Consider the following 23,486-nt stretch of genomic DNA (forward strand, 5'->3'; position numbering starts at 1 on the left):
TATTCATCCAGTGTTGTCCTTCGCATAATACCTGTTCTTCTCTGTCTATTTTAAAATCAAAATTAAAAATAAACATGTTTGAAAATTTTTGAATCTGCATCTGTAGGGCCAAGCACACACAATTGAAGCTACTTAAAAACTACACATACACAAAGCTGGAGGAATTCAGCCAGTCAGGCAGCCTCTATGGAAATGAACAAATAGTCAACGTTTCGGGCCGAGTGTTGCTTTGGATTTCCAGCATCTGCAGGGTTTCTTGTGTTTATGATTTGCTATTTAACAACGGATCATTCTAAGCATGGCATTGTGTCTAACAGCCACACAAGTGTACGCAACTGATTGTACTTGGAAGCTGTTCGGCGACAATCTCCTGTCTAATTAAGCGGCATAGTATCCCAAATAATCAAAGGGAATCATTGCTGTTTTCTTGATTTAGTTTTTGTTCTTTATCAGTTGTCCCAAATAAGCGGCTGCCTCAATTAACCAATGGCCTAATGAACCAGGATCCACTGACACCCTGTAACCTCTGATTCAATGCAGTGACTTCTCCTCATCCTCTTTTTAAAAAATCCCCCCCCCCCCACTCCTCCCCTTGTCATTATTGCTGAGGATACTTGGGGTTGTGAAAATTTGTGTTCCATTCCCATGTCATGCTGTGCTCACCAGCAACTTCAAGATGCACATTTAGGATGAAAATATCCAACTTAACCTTGTTACCTCGTTTCAGAATCTTTTCCCCCACCTCTGGTGTGGTACACTGCATTTCTCTTATCAGATATTTGGTGGGCAGAAGTTCCTTGCAGTTTGCTTTGGGAAGGCCATGGGTACCATCTTTAGACTACACCACAGATGTGATACCTTAGCCGCAAGTTTATCTTTTTTTCTGTCAACAGTCTACGGTTGAACCAATCTGTTGGTTGAACGAATTCATTCACAGTCTTGCTGTCCCATCTGTTACTAAATGGAGCTCTATCACAAAGAATTTTTACTTTGTCGTTTGATTCTACTTTCCATCTTCAATCCGATGAAAATTGAAGTTAATCGAGCGCATTAGCCAGGTTTGAACTAATAGTTCACCATCAATCTTGTGCCTTTGTTAGTTCTTTCCAGTGGGTTCTGCGTTTTCCTACTTGATTTTGAAGGCCCTCGCTGCTGATTTCCATTGGTTTTGCCAGCACCACAGAACTCGGAAATCAGTCTGTTCTACCATTTCTGGCCTTTTGCTCATTTTCTCTGCTATAGTTGCTCCACTTTGTTACCCTTCTCTAGTTGAGGCCACTAGGGGATATTTCATCTTTTCACACCCCAGCTCCTGCACCCTCCTCTGCTCTGTCATCATCAAGGGACCCCTTGCAATCTGATTTTTGCCCGAGCATTTCGTCATCTGTCTTAATATTCTCTAATAATGCTCACAGTCAATTTTGTTTTTTGTAATGCTCAGTGATAAGATTGAATGCTTTAATATATTAAGAGCACTTTGTAAATACTGGCAATTATTTGGGAAAATTTATTGAAGCTGTCTCCAAAACCCTAGAGTTAAGTAAACATGTGATCATTTACACCAGTCTCATTTAAATATTAATAAAATCCAATTGCGTCCTTTTAGTGTATCATGTATTTTGGTGACTGTACTAGTTTAGGTCTTAACTTTGTTCATGTTTGGGTAAATAAAAATAAATTTACATTGACAGTCTCGTAATCTTTAATTGCTAGTTGTATTGATTAAGTTTATTGACCGATTATTTCCTAATAAACACTGTTTCTTCACAAAGGTATTACAACAATAACCAATCTGGAAGGATGGGTAGGTCACCCATTGGACCCTATTGGCTGCCTGTTCAGCACACTAATGGATACCTGCAGAGTGGATGATGAAAATTCTGGGTATTCGGAATTCACAGGTATTTGGAATTGCCATCTGATGCCCTCTTCCCAGGCACAATTCAAATTTTGGTTTGAGTCGCAGTGTTGTCTGCAATATTAAGGATGTGAAGTACAAGTAGTTTACCTGAAAAAGAAATTGTACATTAGCTGATCTAATAAGATCCAGTTAGATGTTAGTTTCATTTGCTTTGATATTCAGGTTTCAGCAGGGTGAAAATAGATGCCTAAATTAAATTTTAGTTAACCATCGCAAGGAGAGTCTTATTCCTCAAGGGAATTATTAATTATTTCTTCAAATAATTTCTCTTAATAGAGAGGAAATTAGATAATTTAATCAGCCTTATTTACACTTGAGAGCCCTTTTTTGGGTTTAACCAGTTCGCAATAAAACTTATGAGAATCTTCCATTCAGTTTTCCACAGAGGCTTCATTTGCTCTCATATTACTTGTTAGCCCTGTCTCATTGCACAATGCTGTGTCTAAAATAGTTCTGTAACACTTATTTGCCTGCAAAAGGATTTTAACTGCAGGCCATGTACACATTTTGCTAATTTAGTTTGCCCTTTCTACATGAGACTGAAGTGCAGGGTGATTAATGTATACTCCTCCTTTCATGGTCTTCTAATCATAGCATCAAACACAGAATAAAACAAATTACTGCCCGGGGGCTGAGAAAACTAGTCTCTCCCATACTGGCTCTACATAACTAATTTTCTATACCAGGATCTTTTCGGGTGTTATTATCAGGGCCACTGCTGGTGCTTGATATATTGGCTATTTTATTAAAACCATGTTCCCTGGAATGTTTAGTTTCTTATCTTGGCCACAATGCCTCAGTAAGGATGACTCTTTTTATGACATCTAATTTGTTATGAGTGCATTGTGCATGTGGATAGAATGATTTGAATGTTTTCCTCTTATTTGACTCTAATCCCAATACAATATTAAGTGCTTTGACCCTGTTACACAGTTCTATATCCAAATTACTACCGGACATTACTATATTGACTTTAACTTCTCTTTATGTGTACGTCTCTATTTACCTTGCCTAAACTTGCCAGTTCTTAATACTTTAAAACCCTAGTTACTATACCAACTATTGGATTCACCAATCTGCATATGGGTGGAGTGATGGACTGGGGCTTGTTTCCCAAGAATTTAATTTAAGGCTGTCAATTAGTTTCAGTTAACACATTTGATTGATGCAAAAGTAAAGTAATAATAAACATGTTTTTATTTTGGTGCAATACTCATATTTAACAAAATCCAAACCTTCGTCTGGATTTACAAAGAAATGAGTTTACATATGTTCTACCGACTTACATTTTCTCCACGTTTGGGAAGATCCTGAAAGCCCACCTGTTGCAAGCTATTTAAGTGGGCTGGGGATTGCGACAGAACGAGCCTTACCTAGAGAACAGCTGGAAAACAGCTTTGTCAGGTGGTTAAGCCATGCTTACTGGCTTTCCCAGTGGCTTGGCTACCTGTCAAACTTGTTCCTTTTATGTAAGAAAGCAGCCCTTTTTTTTTAAAAAAAAAGGTACTTAAAAATGAATGAAACTGTAAAATGTATTACAATATATAAAGACATTAAAGATGCATACTCCAGTAAAACATTTAAATACAATTGATTTAAAACATTACTACCTTGTAGTTCTGTTTTTAATTGCTCAGGTGATCAGACTTCCAGCAAAATGTCATTGCTAGTTTGAGAATTAAGTGTTTTTTTTTATGTGGATCACCAACTGGATTCTTCCCTACCACTTTCAAGATCTACTTCAGTTAAAAGTAGATGTTATTAACTCCGGTACAGGGCAGGGAGCAGTCGGACCTTATTCTCAAGACTTAGGAGAACTAGAAATGGACATGAAAAGGACATAGTGAGTAGAATTAAGGAAAGTCCCCAAGGCATTCTACATGTCCTTGAAGGACAGTCGCGAGGGTAGGAGTGATCATGGATAAAAGAGGAAGCGTGCCTGGAGTTGGAGGAGGTAGGGAAGGTCCTCAATGAATACTTTATTCACCAGTGAAAGGAATGTTGACAAATCTAAGGACAGCATAGAACAGGCTAATATGCTGAAGCAAATTGAGGTTAAGAAAGAGGATGTGCTGGAAATCTTGAAAAACTTTTGTATAGAATTCCTTGGAGGTGGATAGGATATACCCCAAGTAACTACAGGAAGCGAGGGAAGAGATTTCTGAGCCTTTGGTGATGATCTTTGTGCTCACTGGCCACAAGAGTAGAACCAGAAGATTGGAGGATGGCAGGCATAGTTTGATTGTTCAAGAAGGCAATAAAAATAGCCCTGGGAATTATATATCAGTGGTGGACGAACTACTGGAGAGGATTCTTAGAGAAAAGATTTACGAGCATTTGGGGAAGCATTGTCTGATTAGGGATGGTCAGTGTGGCTTTATAAGGGCCAGGTCATGCCTCATGAGCCTGATTGACTTGTTTGAGGAATTTACAAAACAATTTGAAGTTCGAGCAATGAATGTGTTGTATATGGATTTTACTAAGGCATTCAGAAAGGTCCCCCGTGGTAAGCTCATTCAGAAAATAAGGAGGTATGGGATCCTGGGAAACTTGGCTGCATGGATTCAGAACTGGCTTGCCCAAAAAAGTCAGACGGTAGTAGTAGCTGGAAAATATTCTGCCAGGAGGTTGGTGACTAGTGGTGTTCTGCTGGGATCTGTTCCTGGATCCCTGCTCTTTATAATTTTTGTAAGTTACTTTGAGAAAGTGGAAGGGTGGATTAGTAAGTTTGCAAATATCAAAGTTTGGTAGTGTGGATAGTTTAGAAGGTTGTCTGTTGCAATGGGACATTGGTAGGATGCAGAGTTAGGCTGAGAAGTGGAGATTCAACTTGGAGAAGTTTGCATTGGTACTTTGGATGGTTGAATTTGTAGGCAGAGTACAAGGTTAGTGGCAGTATTCTTAGCAGTGTAGAGGAACAGAAGGATCTTGGTGTCCAAGTTCATATTTTTCGCAAAATTGCTGTGCAAATTGTTAAGGTAGTTACAAAGGCGTGTGCCATGTTGGCCTCCATTTCTTGGGGGTTGAGTTCGAGCTGTGAGGTAATGTTGCAGCTCTATAAAACTCTGCTTGGGCTACATTTAGAATATTGTTCTCATCTCCTCATTTTAGGAAGGATGTAGATGTTTGGAGAGGGTGCAGAGGGAGTTTACTAGGATGCTGACTCGATTAGAGAGTGTATCTTGATGGTTGAGTGAGCCAAGGCTTTTTGGAGTGAAGGAGGATGAAAGGCAACTTGAAAGAGGTGTACAAGATGAGAGGCATTGTTAGAGCGGACAAGTGGACAGCCACTGCTGCCCCCCCTGTGGTGGTCATGGTTAATGTGAAAGGATATAAGGTGATTAGAGGGAAGTGTGGGGGGTTGTCAGAGATAGGAATTTTTTTTACAGTGGTGAGTGCATAGAATGCACTGATGCATATTATGGCTGAGGCAGATACATTTAGAGACATTTTAAGAGACTCTTAGATAAGCACGTGGATGAAAGAAAACTGGAGGGCTATTGGGAACGTTAGATTGATTTTGGAGTAGGTTTAAAAAGTCAACACAATATTGTAGTTTAGACGGCAGAATTAGGCCACTTAGCCCATTGAGAAGTTATGGCTGATTTATTTTCCCTCTCAACCCCATTCTCCTGCCTTCTTCCTGTAACATTTGACACTCTTAATAATCATGTACAAAGAGCAGGTTATGCTCATTTGACAATAGATCCACAACAATGAGCATATGGCATTGTACAGAACATCCCAGCCCCAGGGCCATATGCCTGTTTTTCCAGCCATTTTTGTTTTCATCCACACTGACCTTCTCTGCCTTAAGCAGGAGGCAGGATTGGCCTCCCCAATACATATCTAGTCCCTGGAACTGGCTGGGTTGCAGTCATGTCTTCCTGTCCCAGCCATTAACTAAATCTAAAACACTAACTAAGCCAGGCCTTTTCCTCCAGTTATAATACCCAAGTACCGAAGTATCCTTGGAAGCAATTGCATCTCCTTCCCTGCACTGTCCCTCTGACTCTGGCTCAGTAACAGTGAGCTGAAGTTGTTACAAAACCCAGCAGATGTTGTGAGGGGTGATGGTGGTTGTCTTTTCTACTGTCAACTGACTCCTGGCAATTTGAGTTAATTATTTTAAAAATTAATTGGTTAGATTAGTTGATTTACCCAGTTCAAATTGGTAAATAAAATGAGGGTTTCTGATTTAAAATTCTCAGGCCGTGTAAATGGTTCAGAGGGATACTTTCTCGCTTTGCTGTTTTGAATTCTCATTCTTGTTGGATTTCCAGTTTCATACTGTTGATTACAATCACGTTGTCCACAGTGCGGTCTGTGCTTTTGGTCCTCAGAGTTTCTAACCTGCAAAATTAACAGAGAAGGGCTTGTGTTTATACAGCAGCTTGCATTGGCTCAGAATGCCCCAAAGTGCTTTACAACTAACAAAGTACTTTTGAAATGTAGTCACTGTTGTGTGAAAGGGCTGCTGTTAATGAAAAGATTCGGCCGGAGCTATTTTTAACCAGGCCTTCTAGGGGTCAGATGGGCGGGGGTTGGGGATCGGTGATGGGAGAAGCAGTAATGAATGTGGTTCAGTGGGGAGAATTAATCTCGTCCGTAGGTTGATCTTTAAAACAATTTTTTTTCCCTGATTACTATCATATTGCACTGTTGCTGGGAAAAGGACTGAGTGCAGAGGTTGTTTTTACCCTTTGGGATCCCTCTAGTGGTCTGATCGAGGAATGACTAACCAGTGGCTCTGATCCAAGAAACACACATCAAAGTTGCTGGTGAACGCAGCAGGCCAGGCAGCATCTGTAGGAAGCGGTACTATACCTCTTCCTAGAGATACTGCCTGGCCTGTTGCGTGCCTGAAACATCGACTGTACCTTAGGTGGTTTTCATTTTTTCCTGGTTTCAAGCAGTCTGCTTGAAGGCTTCTGAAAACTTAGCTTGCAGTACACAGGTTTATTTGGATGAATGGAAGTTGGACCATCATACAGTAAAGAAATGGGCTATTTGGCCCACCATGTTCATGTCACCATCGAGTACGTACCTATACCTCATCCCATTTACCAACACTTGCTCTGTAGCCAGTTCGCCTCAGCTCGTCAAGTGCATTTCCAGATGCTGCTTAAATCCTCAGTCTCTCAGTCTCTCAGTCTCTCAGTCTCTCAGTCTCTCAGTCTCTCAGTCTCTCAGTCTCTCTGTCTCTCTGTCTCTCTGTCTCTCTGTCTCTCTGTCTCTCTGTCTCTCTGTCTCTCTGTCTCTCTGTCTCTCTGTCTCTCTGTCTCACCTAAAGGCAGTATGTTTTTAAACTTCTGCCACCCTTTGAGTGAAAAGATTCGTCCCCTGATCCCATCTAAGCCACCTCCTCCTCATATGCCAGGGGAAAAGCTTCTTCCTGTCTATCCTCGATGCCTCTCATCATTTTTTTTTATACCTCTGTCAGTTCCACTGCACCAGTCCCTTGTCACCCACCCAATCACCTCCTCTTCAAGGAAGACAAACCAGCCTGCTTGCTCTCTGCCCATAGTTGAAGCATTCCTGAGAATCCCAGGGCGAAAGTGGCGAATAGGGTAACTATAATTTTAAGGTGATTGGAGGGAAGTATAGGCAGATATCAGTGGTAGGTTTTTACACATAGTGGTGGGTGCGTGAAACGCTCTGCCAGGGATGGTGGTGGAAGCAAATGCATTGGAACATTTGAGACGCTCTTAGATAGGCACATGGTTGAAGGAAAAATGGATGGCTGTGCAGGAGGGAATAGGAGGTGACAGGGTGGGTGACAAGGGACATAAGCTTGATGATGGGATTCCTTGCTGTTGATGGGGATGGTTTGTGTCCTTGGACTGGGCTGTGTGCACGTCTCTGTGCAGCTTGTGTTTCTGTGCATTCTTCTGCACCTCCAGTACAACCACGTCCTTCCTATAATGTGGTTCTCAAATTGCCCTCTACATTTCTTTTTAAACTGCACGTCACAAATATGCATGCAGGCTAGAGCTTTCAAAATTGAACATACAGTGGCTGCATTTACTTGCTTGACTGCTGGAGGTGCTTAATAATGTAGGGTTATGATCCCAGGGACAGCAAGTATGCTGAAATGAGTTTCCTCATTACAACTATAGTTTGGTTCCATATTTCAAAAATTTGTTATGGCTATATTTTAAATGAATATTGTTTCACATACAAAAAACGTAATGCATTTATGTATGCCTCTGGTTTTATTTTCACAGAAACAATGGGGCAGCTGAAGTTGCTTGAGTATCAACATCTACCAGCGCACAAGTTCCTGGAAGATGGGGAATCTTACTTAACATTAGCTGTTGAAATAGCCCTGATTGGATTAGGCCAGCAGCGAATAATGCCTGATGGTTTGTATGCACAGGAGAAAGTGTGTCGCAATGAGGAACAACTGATTGCAAAGCTTCAGGAGATAGAATTAGATGACATGTTGGTGAAAATTTTTCGAAAACAAGCTGTCTTCCTACTAGAAGGCAAGTTTAACTAGGCTAAAATTGCCTTTATGGATTACTTCTTTGCTTTCTGTGTACTTAATGTTGTACTTTAATCTACCTGCCAGTCTACCTTTGTACTGGAGCTTGCTGCCAATGCAAAGACTGGGAATGTTGCTGGGCAAATTGTAGAAACAAACACACCTTTCCTTTCTAATGTGTTAGCATATCCTGATTATTATAACCTTAAATGTGAACAAGTGATATCCTTCAAATAATCTAAAAACATGATTTTCTCTAACCCACAAGAAAAGGAGTGTGCAGTTTTAGCTTTTAACATAGAACAGTACAGCACAGTACAGGCCCTTCAGCCCACAATGTTGTGCCGACCCTCAAACCCTGCCTCCCATATAACCCCCCACCTTAAATTCCTTCGTAGTCTCTTAAACTTCATTAGTGTATCTGCCTCCACCACTGACTCAAGCAGTGCATTCCACGCACCAACCACTCTCTGAGTAAAAAACCTTCCTCTAATATCCCCCTTGAACTTCCCACCCCTTACCTTAAAGCCATGTCCTCTTGTATTGAGCAGTGGTGCCCTGGGGAAGCGGCGCTGGTTATCCACTCTATCTATTCCTCTTATTATCTTGTACACCTCTATTATGTCTCCTCTCATCCTCCTTCTCTCCAAAGAGTAAAGCCCTAGCTCCCTTAATCTCTGATCATAATGCATACTTTCTAAACCAGGCAGCATCCTGGTAAATCTCCTCTGTACCCGTTCCAATGCTTCCACACCCTTCCTATAGTGAGGCAACCAGAACTGGACACAGTACTCCAAGTGTGGCCTAACCAGAGTTTTATAGAGCTGCATCATTACAATGCGACTCTTAAACTCTATCCCTCGAATTATGAAAGCTAACACCCCATAAGCTTTCTTAACTACCCTATCCACCTGTGAGGCAACTTTCAGGGATCTGTGGACATGTACCCCCAGATCCCTCTGCTCCTCCACACTACCAAGTATCCTGCCATTTACTTTGTACTCTGCCTTGGAGTTAGTCCTTCCAAAGTGTACCAACCTCACACTTCTGCGGGTTGAACTCCATCTGCCACTTCTCAGCCCACTTCTGCATCCTATCAATGTCTCTCTGCAATCTTTGACAATCCTCTACACTATCTACAACACCACTAACCTTTGTGTCGTTTGCAAACTTGCCAACCCACCCTTCTACCCCCACATCCATGTCGTTAATAAAAATCACGAAAAGTAGAGGTCCCAGAACAGATCCTTGTGGGACACCACTAGTCACAATCCTCCAGTCTGAATGTAGTCCCTCCACCACGACCATCTGCCTTCTGAAGCAAGTCAATTCTGAATCCACCTGGCCAAACTTCCCTAGATCCCATGCCTTCCGACTTTCTGAATAAGCCTACCGTGTGGAACCTTGTCAAATGCCTTACTAAACTCCATGTAGATCACATCCACTGTACCACCTTCATCCATATGCTTGGTCACCTCCTCAAAGAACTCTATCAAGTTTGTTAGACACGATCTACCCTTCACAAAGCCATGCTGACTGTCCCTGATCAGACCATGATTCTCTAAGAATCTTTTCCCACAGCTTTGCCACCACAGACATAAGGCTCACTGGTCTATAATTACCCAGACTATCCCTACTACCTTTTTTGAACAAGGGGATAACATTCGCCTCCCTCCAATCCTCCGGTACCATTCCCATGGACAACGAGGACATAAAGATCCTAGCCAGAGGCTCAGCAATCTCTTCCCTTGCCTTGTAGAGCAGCCTGGGGAATATTCTGTCAGGCTCCGGGGACTTAAACGTCCTAATGTATTTTAACAACTCCAACACCTCCTCTCCCTTAATATCAACATGCTCCAGAGCATCAACCTCACTCATATTGTCCTCACCATCATCAAGTTCCCTCTCATTGGTGAAAACCGAAGAGAAGTATTCATTGAGGACCTCGCTCACTTCCGCAGCCTCCAGGCACATCTTCCCACCTTTACCTCTAATCGGTCCTACCTTCACTCCTGTCATCCTTTTGTTCTTCACATAACTGAAGAATGCCTTGGGGTTTTCCTTTACCCTACTCGCCAAAGCCTTCTCATGCCTCCTTCTTGCTCTTCTCGGCCCCTTCTTAAGCTCCTTTCTTGCTTCCCTATATTCCTCAATAGGCCCATCTGATCCTTGCTTCCTAAACCTCGTGCATGCTGCGTTCTTCCACCCGACTAGATTTTCCACCTCACTTGTCACCCATGGTTCCTTCACCCTACCATTCTTTATCTTCCTCACCGGGACAAATTTATCCCTAACATCCTGCAAGAGATCTCTAAACATCGACCATATGTCCGTAGTACATTTCCCTGCAAAAACATCATCCCAGTTCACACCTGCAAGTTCTAGCCTTATAGCCACATAATTTGCCCTTCCCCAATTAAAAATTTTCCTGTCCTCTCCTGATTCTATCCTTTTCCACGATAATGCTAAAGGCCAGGGAGCGGTGGTCACTGTCCCCCAGATGCTCACCCACTGAGAGATCTGTGACCTAACATACATTCCTTTTTTGGAAAGGAATTAATTTATAAACAGTTTTTCAGAACTGGAGAAATGAGCTGGTACTTGGTTATTAACTAGTAGAAGTGTCAATATCCTCATGTATAGTCCAAACTTTATCTAAAACTTTTCCTGTTTCTATTTTCCAGAAATAAATAGATTTGACATACAGTGATATTAGATGCATGCATGTGATCTAGCAAATACTGTTGGCAAAGTAAGACAGGACTTTAACCTGCTGTGTCTCAGTCAATAAAATCATGGAGAATGGTAATGAAGAGCAACACCTCCACCAACTCCCAGACTACCTACCAGCAATAATCATTCTCCCATATACCTGGTAGATGTTATGAAGAAGCCCCCATGCATCCCTGGGCAATGGTGGTGGGAGAATGGAATGTTCAATAGTACAGCATTTTGGAAGCTGTACGTGAATACCAATAACAAAACAACTTACTTCATACAACCTGATGAATTCTTAAGACTTTCCATTTAAGTGTGTTCAATTTGTTCACTGAGTTCTACCATCTATATAGAGATGATGACCAGTTAATTTTTATTTAATAATTTTAGATGAAGAATAAACATTGGCTAAGGAGGCGGGGAAAAATATTCTTTAATGCTTTTGGATACGTTTGTGAATATGTAAAGTATTAAAAATCACAGGTTACATCTTGCCTGAAAGATGCATCTTTATCAGTCCTGCCCTTTCTCAGTACAGCATTTAACTGTCAGTCTTTCTGGTCTCTAAAGTAAATTTTTAGACGTAATATACTCTTGATGGCTGCTTGGTGTTCAATATAGGCAATGATATTGGGGGCAGAAATGTAATAGTATATTCCCTTTTTGGAAAATATTTGTTGAACTAGAGATCTGGTTGATTTGGCAGAGTACAAAATCTCGTCTCTCCCTCTGAACCTGCTCAATTACTGACCAACTCCGTTTTCAAGTCATAACCTTAGGTGCATTGGCTATAGCCTCATTAACCTTCACTCAATTCCCAAATGTTTCAAAATACCCTCCCAATGATGATCTGACACTTTAATTGTGTACAGCTATAGAAATGGTTGGATTAGTGTACAGAGATTGCATTTTATTTTTAGGCTATATCTATTAGGCTAATTAATGAGGCTAATATTTGCCCTTTTCCTTAGGTGGGCCTTACAGTGGTCTGGGTGAAATAATCTACCGAGAGAGTGTTCCAATGCACACCTTTGCTAAGTATCTCTTTACGTCTCTCCTACCTCATGATGCTGAGTTGGCATACAAGATTGCACTGAGAGCGATGCGGTGAGTATTGGTCATTGCTGCAGACCATTTTTTTTTTGCATTGCTAGCATATTTGCTTAATTAGTAATCTTAAAGAACAGCCTGTGCATCCACATCTCAGTCCAATGAATGGCTGCAGTAAAGAGAATGCTGTTCTTGCATCTCAGACATCCAATCTATCTGTCGGTATTGCAGTGCTACAGAATCTGGTTGTGTTGGAGTTAGATTGTCGGCAGTTTTAGAGTATTTAATGACAAACTGACGTTAACTGAAATCTTATTAAATTATTCATGATGTCTGAAAATGAGATTTTAGTGAATGTGTGAATAATAAATATGCTGTAATAGATTTGAACTAAACCTCAGGATGGCCGTGGTTATAATTGCCTTCGTTTCCACCCCTACCCCTCCTCTTGACTAACCATCATTTGGACATAGGTTACTTAATGGCATTGACAAACTGTCATTTATGGTCAACCTGGTGAAATGATTGTTTTATTTGTACAGTGATTATGCAGCAGAAAAGAGTTAAAATGCAGATAACTGAAATCTTCACCTGCTGCATTGGAGCAGGTAAATGAGAAGTTTTTGAGTCCCAGCAAGAACTCACCAGCTAAGGAGACTAATGTACCTTTGGAATTATACACTGAGTAATATAATTTCAGTGTGTGGAAATGTTTTAATTTCTGACATTACTTGTGGATAAATGTGAGGTTATCCACTTTGGTGGCAAAACAGGAAAGCAGATTATGATCTGAATGGTGGCCGATTAGGAAAAGGGGAGGTGCAACGAGACCTGAGTGTCATTATACACCAGTCATTGAAAGTGGGCATGCAGGTACAGCAGGTGGTGAAAAAGGCAAATGGTATGCTGGCATTCATAGCAAGAGGATTTGAGTACAGGAGCAGGGAGGTACTACTGCAGTGTACAAGGCCTTGGTGAGACCACACCTAGAGTATTGTGTGCAGTTTTGGTCCCCTATTCTGAGGAAAGACATCCTTGCCATAGAGGGAGTACAAAGGAGGTTCACCAGATTGATTCCTGGGATGGCAGGACTTTCATATGATGAAAGACTGGATCGACTAGGCTTATACTCTCTGGAATTTAGAAGATTGAGGGGGGATCTTATTGAAATGTATAAAATCCTAAAGGGATTGGACAGGCTAGATGTAGGAAGATTGTTCCCAATGTTGGGGAAGTCCAGAACGAGGGGTCACAGTTTGAGGATAAAGGGGAAGTCTTTTAGGACCGAGATTAGGGAAAACTTCTTCACACAGAGAGTGGTGAATCTGTGGAATTCTCTGCCACAGGAAACAGTTGAGGCCAGTTCATTGGCTATATTTAAGAGGGAGTTAGATATGGCCCTTGTGGCTAAAGGGATCAGGGAGTATGGAGGGAAGGCCGGTACAGGGTTCTGAGTTGGATGATCAGCCATGATCATACTGAATGGCGGTGCAGGCTCGAAGGGCCGAATGGCCTACTGCCCCTATTTTCTATGTTTCTGTGTTACTTCATTGAATCATTTGTTTAGGAAATGGATGTTCTTGAACACATTTTCTACAGGCAACTTATCGAGAAAAGCTTTATTATGAATATTCGATTATTGCTAGCGATCATTAGTGGCCACAGTAAAGTTGTTTTGATACTTCCAGGTGCAAAATCCTTCAGCATATTGGATGTTTCTGTCAGGTCAGATGGGCATCCAGCAATGTCATTCAGTGTGCATCAGCCATTTTCACACGTACCATTAGAAACTGTTAAAGATGTGACCTATTACCAGCATTTTGTACACATGGTAAAATGAGATAAGCCACAGAAAGACAGTAAAATAACATAAATTATCAGGTCTCCAGTTGGACATTGAAGTGTTACTTCCTTTTTCAATGCTCCAGATTTTCTCTTGACTATCTTTGTATCTAATGAGATCTATGGAACACAGGACCAAACTATCCATCTGCTTTTGATAGGAGAATCTTCTCGTCTCCAGGAATTGGCTCTGTGAATCTTGGGACTTGAGAAAGCCTCTTTCTTTATTTTTTCTTCCTCGTTCTTTTTTATAGATAACAAAACCAAAACTGTGCAGTATTCCAGATGTGGCCTTACCTTGTTCTTAAAATCCAATTCTTTCTCAACAAAAGCCGAAGTGTTCTTAGCCTTAACTACTTTTTTTTGAACCTGCTTACTAACATTTCATGTTCCTGCTCTAGAACATCTTGATCCCTTTGTACTTCACTCATTTTCAGACTTTTGATTCCTTTTCCAGAAACGTGTGAACTCGCGCTCCTTCCCATTAAACTGTGTTTACCACGTTTTTGTCCAGTCACTCAATCTGTTTATGCCCTGTTGCAGAATCTCAGCTTCCTCATTACATGCCCTTCACCTAATTTTATACCGTTGGTAAACTTAAACCTTCCTCTGGGTCATTAATGCAAATAGTGAACAATTGTGGGCCAAGAATGAATCCCTGGAGAACACCACTAGTTGCATCCATCCAGCTTAAAAATGGCCCATTTATTCCGACTCTGTTTTCTGTGTAACTGCTGGATTTCAATCCATGCTAAAACACTTCCTTCAAAGCCTTGGGCTCTTAATTTACATTTATGCCTCTTGTATGGCACCTTGTCAAATGGTCTCTTTACATGTCCCCCAACTCCTTTTGTAGGTCAAATGCCTCTGCACTGAAGATTTTGACTCTGGCTCTGCAGCTGTCTGGGGTAGACAATTTAAATGGCTCCTGACCCGTAAAGAGAAATCTTGCTCCTCATCTCTGAATATGGGGCAGCCCTTTATTCTAGAGCTTAGCTTCCAGATTTAATACTTCCTCTTGGCAATCACCCATTCAAACCGCCCTCAGAATCTTGGGACTTAATCTTGTGATTAAGACCCCAAGATTCAGGGTCTTGGACCTTAGGATTTTAAATATTTCTTTAAGATCACTTTTCATTCTTCTAAGTTCAAATGAGTATTGGTACCACTACAGAGTAAGTGCGGTGCAGGGAAACATAGTGCAAAATCATTACAAGCCCAGCCTGCTTAATCTTTCAACATGTGCCAACCCTTTTGTCCCAGGAATCAATGTAGTGAATTTCTCTGCCTCCAATGCAAATATATTATTCCATAAATATGGAAACTGTGCATGGAATTTCAGGTGCCGTTTCACCCTGTGAAGTCGCACTAAAACTTCCTGATTCATTCCTCCTGCAATCAAAGCCAGGATGCTATTGGCCTTCCAAATATTCGCTGTGCAGACATGCTAATTTCTTGTTTCACGTTGTAGAATCGCAGCTGCTTTTGTACTACAATGTCTTGTATTTGTAATCTTCATCAACTTCCAGTAAGATGTTGGCGTGTTTGGATGCAGCGACCCCTGCAGGGCTAACCAAAGGTGATATTGTCTTCTTTTTTAAGTGTCTTGGTTACGATTGCAAGACCCCGCTGGACACTAAGGTCTACCCCAACAGCGAGGGGGTAGAGAAACTGAGGGAGCTGGACTTGTTGTGTACCCATTCTGCTGCCTGCAACAGAGAGGAGTCAATGCCTGAAAGGGGTGTGCAGTCTAACAGCGAGTGATCATCTTAGTCATTTTTCTTGCGATTGCAAGTCCCGGTTGGACATTGGTAATGTGGAACGCCGCAAGTACAGTTCACTGTTTTATTGGTGAATGGCAGTGTGGAGGCAAGGGATCTGCGTGGCCTTGGTCGTGGCAAGGACTAGACCTCTAACAAGGTGTTGCCTATTTGCAGCTGCCCAAGAGAGAAGTGTCTGAGTTGGTGACTCACCCGGAGTGTCGGAGGCGGTGTAACATGTTGTCCATACTGGAGTCGGCACTGCTCTCCAGTGTTTGCTCAGGAGAAGACGATATATTATGTTCAACCGCATTCATGGGCTGGGGGATTCGGACCTTTTTTTGTGTGACTGTATTTTACTGCGTTTTCGTATGTACTAGTGTGCCTTGTTCTGTGTATGACTGTTGGGGTACTGTATTTTGCACCTTGGCCTGGAGCAATACTGTTTCATTTGGCTGTATTCATGGATATTCATGTATTGCTGAATGGCAATTAATCTTGAACTTGATTTGAATGATGTTCACTTTCAGGTTTCTTCTGAAGTGGGTAACATCACATTTTCCCAACTTGTACTTCAATATTTACCCTTTCAGTATCCCTTTGCAGGCACATTGATGGATTAATAAATTGTAAAGGAAGGTGCCCCAATTTTTGTGTTAGCAGTAGGTTTGGCCATGTTACTCAGGAGTATTTCATTCAAGTCATCATTATAAGTTGCAAGCAGCTGAGGCCATGGCACAAATCCGTCTGCATTTCTGTTATTATTTGCCAGTCAAGAAAATGACCATGATTGGACCAGTTCAGGAATGAGTTGAGATATTGAGGTGTTGACAGAGGACTGATCCCATTAATAGCTTTATTGTGGATGGAAGACATACAAAACGTCTGAAGGCATGCTGGACTCGTCGTGAACAGTGCAGAGTGTAATTGGAGGAAGATGGCTACAGTAAATTCGTCTAACATCACCTGTATTTAGTTCAACTTCTGACCTTTCACCTGTACAGGTGATACTTGGGTTAAGTGGTTGGACGTTTGTGGAGGGGATCTGAAAAAAGCTTCAAGTTTAATTGTCATTCAACTTTACATGAATACCCATGAATATAGCCAAATGAAACAGTGTTACTCCAGAGCCGGGGTGCAAAACATGGTACCAACAGTCCAACACAGCATGAGACACATATAGCAATTATAAGATAGCAGCAAAATACAGTCACACAAAAAGAAGTCCAAGAATGTTGTAGCGGTCTGCAGTTGAGCACAATATAGCTTGTATTCTGAGTGAACACTGGGGGGCAGCACTGACTCCAGCATGAATGCCGTGCCACACTGCCTCTGACACTCTGTTGGAGCGCTCGACTCAAACGCCACCCTGGTGGCTGCAAACAGGTGACACTGCGGCTTGAGGCCTGGACCTCACTATGACCAAGGACGTGCAGCTCCTCCGCCATTCACCAGTAAACCAATGAATCGGACTTGCAGCATTCCACGCCACCAGTATCTAACGGGATCTTGTGATCACCAGAGAAGCAGTAAAGACGATCACTCGTGGTTAGGCTGCACACCACCTTCGTGCACTGACGCCTCTCTGTACCAGGTCCGGTTCCTTCAGTCTCTCTGCTAGCACGCAATTCGCTGACGGGGTAGGCCTACTGTACTTAATGCCCAGTGAGGTATTGCGATCATTAAAAAAAATGTTTAAAAGACAATAACACCTTTGGTTAACGCTATAGAAGTCACTGCACCTGACCGTGCCACCATCTTATCAATGGTAAGGGCTATTCTGACTATGGGGCACCTGCCTACGTCGCAGTGTTGTAGACTAATACAATTGCTGCAGTACAGGTGGCGGCTGTTTGGCCTGTCTTGGCAATTCATTTGCACAGAATTTCTTTCCTTCCCCCTACTTGTTGACAGTTTCCATTGTGGTAGAAACCACCCACCCCCCCCCCTTCCCATTCAACAAATATTTTTAACAGAATTTCCCCATATTGTCAACTTGTATGTTATTTGTAATCATGTTGTCTTTGTCACTCATGATCCCTATAAGGGGTCATTTTAATTGAATACTTTTTGCTTTACATTGAATACTAGGTTCCATTATTGTTATAATAAAATCTTGCATCAGTGATTTTAATTTCTATCAACAGTCCTTATCCAATGCATTAGGGTTGTAAAGAAAGGACAAATGTTTAAATATTTACCAATAAAGCCTGTGTCTAAGTAATTTAAAACAAAGCTACTCCTGGATCTGTATTGACGGTGTTCTTGCAACATCTGGTTGGATTTAAGCTAGAAATACATTGTATTTTATTTAAATCAGAAGCCAAGATGTTGTTGGACTGTACTGATGGAAATAGCTTTTACTGTTTTTTAAAAATGTCCTTTATTTGAAAGGATCCAGATGTGCATTTTAAAGTTCAGAGCATTTTTCTGCTGAATGTCACTTGTGAAAATAGCTTAACTGCAAATTAAACGGTGGTGGTCTTTGAGAGGACTTGAATGGCAATAAATCAGAATTTTCACATTGTACAATTGTACATTTTTAAATTTTAGTCAAACTAAATTTATTAATATTGACTCATTTGCATATTCTAGAAAGAAATTTAAAAGGAAAACTTAAATGTGTTTAGTATGAATAGTGGAAGCAATCCATCAAAGATAGATGAATTGTAGAATTTCTTACTACTGTACTGTCAAGCTGTCTTGTGTAAAAATGAAATGATTGGAAACTGTTGACACACTTTCTGGAGCTTTTTTTAAAATTGCAATTGTGCCATATCCTGACCTTGGTATCAATTAACTTTCATACCAGTGAAAGTTAAGAGAAAATTTTGAACAATAATTGGTCTCAAGTATATTAAGTGGAGGGCTTCAGATTGCTATACTGCAATTTTTTTTGAAAATATCATCAGGAACTTTTATTCATTCAGTAGTATATTATAGGTTTTTTACTTAATTATATTTTTGTCTAGTGTTTCTATATTTTGTTTCCTCCCAAGTTTTCTGAAATCGACAAATAGGTAAAAAGAAATTAGCACCAATGCTTAACCCCGCAGTTTTGCCTACAGTCAAAAAGATGAAGTTTCTAGAAAATAGTTTCAAAGGGTCTAAGCACCACATTATCCTTTATAAGCATGGTGAAATTAATTTGACCACAATAATTTCACCTCGCGTATAAAAAGGACAAAACTACATTCAACTGTTTGTGTGCAGATGAAAAATCCTCAGCAGGTCAAAGGAGGGAGTTCTGCATCTAAACTCTAATAACAAGGAAGAAAATTTGCATTGTGCATTTGTTTAGGAAAAGAATTGTTTGGATCTTAAAAAGTAGTGGTGGTTGACGAAAGTATGCTGCGAACCAGAATCAAAACTGAGTTGCTGCATTTTTGTCCTGTTTGTGAGTGATAGTACCTTCTCACCTTCCCACCCTTCTGACAACAGTCATTGAAGGTTATACTTCGAGGTTACAGGTAGCAGCTTAACCACGTGGGTGGAATTAAACAAATTTTAGGCCTTGTGGTGTCAAATGTTTGACCATTCTGTTGGGAATTTTTTCCAGACCACACAATGCTGGCCAGGCCTGGGATATGATGATCAACAAGCAGTTCATTAGGGACAAACCCAGAGTTCAAATCTGATTGTGATGTTTTATATTTATTTTTGTAAAGGCCGCTGAGGCAGATTCTTGGATCGATACACCCCTGCAATGAGGACCTGATGCTGGGAATCTCTGACTAGCTCTCTCTGCATATACTTACACTTTTTTTTGGCTAGATCAACTAATCCTGAGATTACTTTCTCTACCTTTCTAAATGTGTGTCTGAAATGCACAGAATTGTGTAGGAGGTATTTAAGTTTAAATCTACTAATTGAAGGAAAAGAAATTTTTAAAAATTTCCTCAAACAAAAGCAACATTTTCTAATTGCGGTAGAAAACCTCGTTAACGAACAGTATTTAGTTTTTTGTAACAAATAGATGGGATGGTTTTGCTTTTAATTTGATGAAGAGGAGTTAAGGTTACATTGAACAGTAATCCTTAATGGTTCACATTAGTAGGTGAGTTAGAAAATCAGCACAAAAATTTGTGAGACGGGGGACAGAGGGAAGTCACTTGAGTAAGTGCCTTTCAAAAATACAACTATTTAGGTTTTAAGTACTTCCCAGCTTTCAGTCCATGCTTGTACATTATGGTTCTTCATCCAAGTATCATTAAATGTAATAAAGATATCTGCATCGACCATTCTTTAGGAATTGTGTTCCAGTGCCTTTTGGTGTAAAATGATTTCCTCCTTTCCCTTCTAATACTTTTACCAATTAAAATCCCTTGGTGATCTGTCTGCTGAGAGAATTAAATCCTTTCTGTTCATCTTGTAGGCTTGCCAGAATTTAATATACTTAAATTACATCCCTACTCAGTTCAAATAACTGCAGCCTGGTTGGTCTCAAGCACGGCAATAAATTTCCAGCCCTGGCATTGGCATTGTGAATCTCCTCCACACCCCCTAGCCAGTGTGGTGACCTGAATTGTTGTATACATCACTCGAGGCTTGACCAGTCTGGTGATGTATACAGTTCTAGCATGGCTTCCCTGCTCTTGTATTGTAGATCTTAGCTGGAAGAACAGATCCTGCATGCTTCCATAACCACTTTGTTTGACTCAGAGAAGCACTCCAAGATCCATGCTATCCTTTAAATACTTTGTTATCTTACCATTTACCTTGTCCGTTTTCCCCTAAGCACATTATATCAAACTTCTCCGGATTAATCCCATTTGATCATATGCCTGGAATTTTCTTACTATCAGCTACTCAGTATCATGAGCCCATTTATTCATTCATGCCTGAATTATCTGTGTACATCTTGTAACCAAGGAACCTTGTACAGAGCTTTGTGGATTTGCGCCACACAGCTCCATAGTCACTGAAGCCAATCTGTTGAGCCAGTTTATCTAACTTGCCACTTTCTCTTGGCTTTTATAGGCTTTTGTTTTCTTGATTGATCCATCATTTGGAGCTTCATCAGGTAGCTTACTAATATCCAGATGTGTTGCTCTCAAAAACTTATCTATTGTTATTCTTTAACAAATCTATGCTAATTGTCCTTGATTTTGCCTAACGCCGGCCCCCTAGGCCTGAGTCGACATAGTAGTAGTAGTAGTAGTCGTCGTCCTTGATTAAGTGTTTGCTTTAACTTTAGGCTTATGTTGATCCTCTGTTTTTCTATTACTTTGCCCACACTATAGGTGTTCATGATCATCCTTTATCATTTTTGAAGGCAAGTACTGTATAAATACTCTTCCAGCCTTCCAATAGTCTCTATATTAGCAAAAGGCTTTGGAAAATATGAGACCTGCAGTAGTTCCTCCATTCCTTCTAGAGCCTAGAATCTTGTATTTTGAGACCTGGTGACTTATCCACTTTGAAAGGTGCTGGATCCACTTAACACAATGACTCTCTCTCTCTTGCTGTCACACTATCTCACGTTGGATATTTTGTGTTCTTCCTTAATGACAATATCCATGGCATTATACTACTGCTTGGAAACCAGACCAGAACTATTCGTATAAACACCTGGGGTTTCCACACACATTCCTTTGTTGTAGGATCTCCTCATTCTTTTTATAGTTTTTGAAATTAGTTTTTCCTTGTTTCTTCATGTATTCTCTGCCTGCCTTTTGTTTTAAATTTCAGCAGGCTATCATTGTTTATTCTCCTAGGTTTGTGCAATTTTAGACTTGAGATTTTTTTGTCATAAGCTTCCCTTTCTGCCTTGTATCCAATCTATCCCATATGTACCTTGAAATCCATGAAGGTACAGATTTGAGTTTCGTCTTGCCTCACAACCTCCTGTTTCCTTGAATGTGTCAACTAGTATTGACATTAATTAATCTTCAAGTAGTTGTTTTCAATCCCATTTTACAAAATACTAAATTACCAGGCTGAATTATTATGTCATGTTTTAAAACTTTGTTGCATTGTGTATCTTTGTCCTTTCTGTTAACTGTACTAAATTCTACTGAGTTATGATCGCTGCCTTCAAAATATCTCTAATTTCTATTCTCTTCACTTGCCTATTCTGTAAATCTGAAGAGTACTCTTTTCTCTTTTATTGGACTTGCTAAGTATTGATAATTTTTAAAATTTCCTTTGGAAGTATTATAAGAATTCTGCATTTTCTATACATTTTACTCCTTGTCTGCCCCTGTTATGAGGATAATTAACAAACACAACCTTATGCTGAGTTCTTACACTTCTCAAATTTGTTCAGGTAATTATTTTTTTTACCTCCTGGTATCCATTTGCAATTCTGTTATACAACAATGTAATTGTCCCTTTTTTTTGTACTTTATTTCAACCAATTTGGCTTTTTTTTTAAGTCTTTCTAGCATATCATTTCTCCTCTCTGCTGTAATTGCTTCCTTAACCATTATTGCTAAATGTCCTTTTTTTTTGTTAAATTCCTTGTATTTCATCTAAGACCCCTCAGTAATAATATTGAGCTGTGCTGCCTGAATAAAAGCCAGGTTTCATTAATGACCACAATATCATACTCCTTAACCCTAAGGACAAGTCACTTTGTGGAAAATGTTGACCCTGCAATGTGATTTGCAGCTTGAGCTAATTATTAGGTTTAATGGTTGCCTGAAGATCCATCAACCCCAGAGGAATTGACTATTAATTTTATTCTACACCATGCAAGACTGACTCTGGAATGGAATACATTTTCTGACCTCTAACTCTTGCAAGATCAGTGCTCTAGTGATTTTAAAGGCGTCTTTGACTGTATCATTTTATGCTATCTTGCATGTTAATTCATTTCCTCTGAGATCTTGAGATGAGACTTTGAGGGTCAGTCACATGGGTGTTGTTAATGGCAGGAACAGTTGAGCTGCAAGTTCTGTTTTCATTGAAAGTGAAGCATGAGTGCCCTACTTTATGGAGGTCAGTTCCACAAGGAAGCAGGAATTCCGTTATACCAAAGGACATTATCATTTCAGAGCAGCAGCTTTAAAGTTGCTGTCAGTAATTTTACTGCAAAGTCTGTAAACTGCAGAACTGATACAACCACAGTGGATGAGATGAAAAAAGCAACCTTGAAGCAAATTATTCAGATAAGGTGAGGATGGCACTGGGTGAAACCAGACTTGAGCCATCACTCAGAGTTTGAGTTGGTTCCCATCACTGACTCACGCTTTTCTGCAATAAATTTGTTTCTCAGATTAGTAGCAAGGGCAAAGGTGTGTGTGCATCTGTGGTCCAGTATCCTGAATGTATGAAAATACAATCAAAATCAAAAAATGGTGTTCTGTAAGAGTATATGCTTCTAAAAATTCAAATTTGTAATATTTCTAGTTTTCAACTAAAAATGTTTGTGTTGTGGCATATTCACATTTTAGGACTAAGTTTTGACAACTTAGGGAATACAAGAAATATCAACTAAGGTGCAGAGAAATCTAGTTCTTTCTGCTAAATATGTGAGCATTGCTATTCATGAGAACTTCCGGGGTCCTCTATATCACAGAGTATTCTGCAGCCCAGTATCTTCCAAAATTATTCATGAGGGTTTTGTGGAAACAGCTGAAAATCTATATTGATTTCATCTCCTTTTCCTTCCATTTGTTTCCACAGCCGTTGCTGCCTGGCTCCATACATACCACACCTAGGCAGCAGGTTAACAGTCACAGTGCATGGAAATGGGTAATTTCAA

The 23,486-nt window shown here is 40.4% G+C and overlaps 1 protein-coding gene across 4 annotated transcripts in view; it reads left to right on the forward strand.

The window, feature by feature from the left end:
* LOC134343976 (zinc finger SWIM domain-containing protein 6) overlaps positions 1 to 23,486 on the forward strand; it is a 188,667-nt gene that overhangs the window by 149,531 nt on the left and 15,650 nt on the right. For all 4 annotated transcript variants that reach the window (XM_063042984.1, XM_063042981.1, XM_063042985.1 and 1 more), the window contains exons 8-10: positions 1,773 to 1,901; positions 8,149 to 8,409; positions 12,098 to 12,233. In XM_063042984.1, the coding sequence (XP_062899054.1) occupies positions 1,773 to 1,901; positions 8,149 to 8,409; positions 12,098 to 12,233 (526 nt within the window). The remainder of the gene's footprint in view (positions 1 to 1,772; positions 1,902 to 8,148; positions 8,410 to 12,097; positions 12,234 to 23,486) is intronic.

Source organism: Mobula hypostoma, chromosome 3, assembly GCF_963921235.1.
Source record: "Mobula hypostoma chromosome 3, sMobHyp1.1, whole genome shotgun sequence".
Lineage (NCBI taxonomy): Eukaryota > Metazoa > Chordata > Chondrichthyes > Myliobatiformes > Myliobatidae > Mobula > Mobula hypostoma.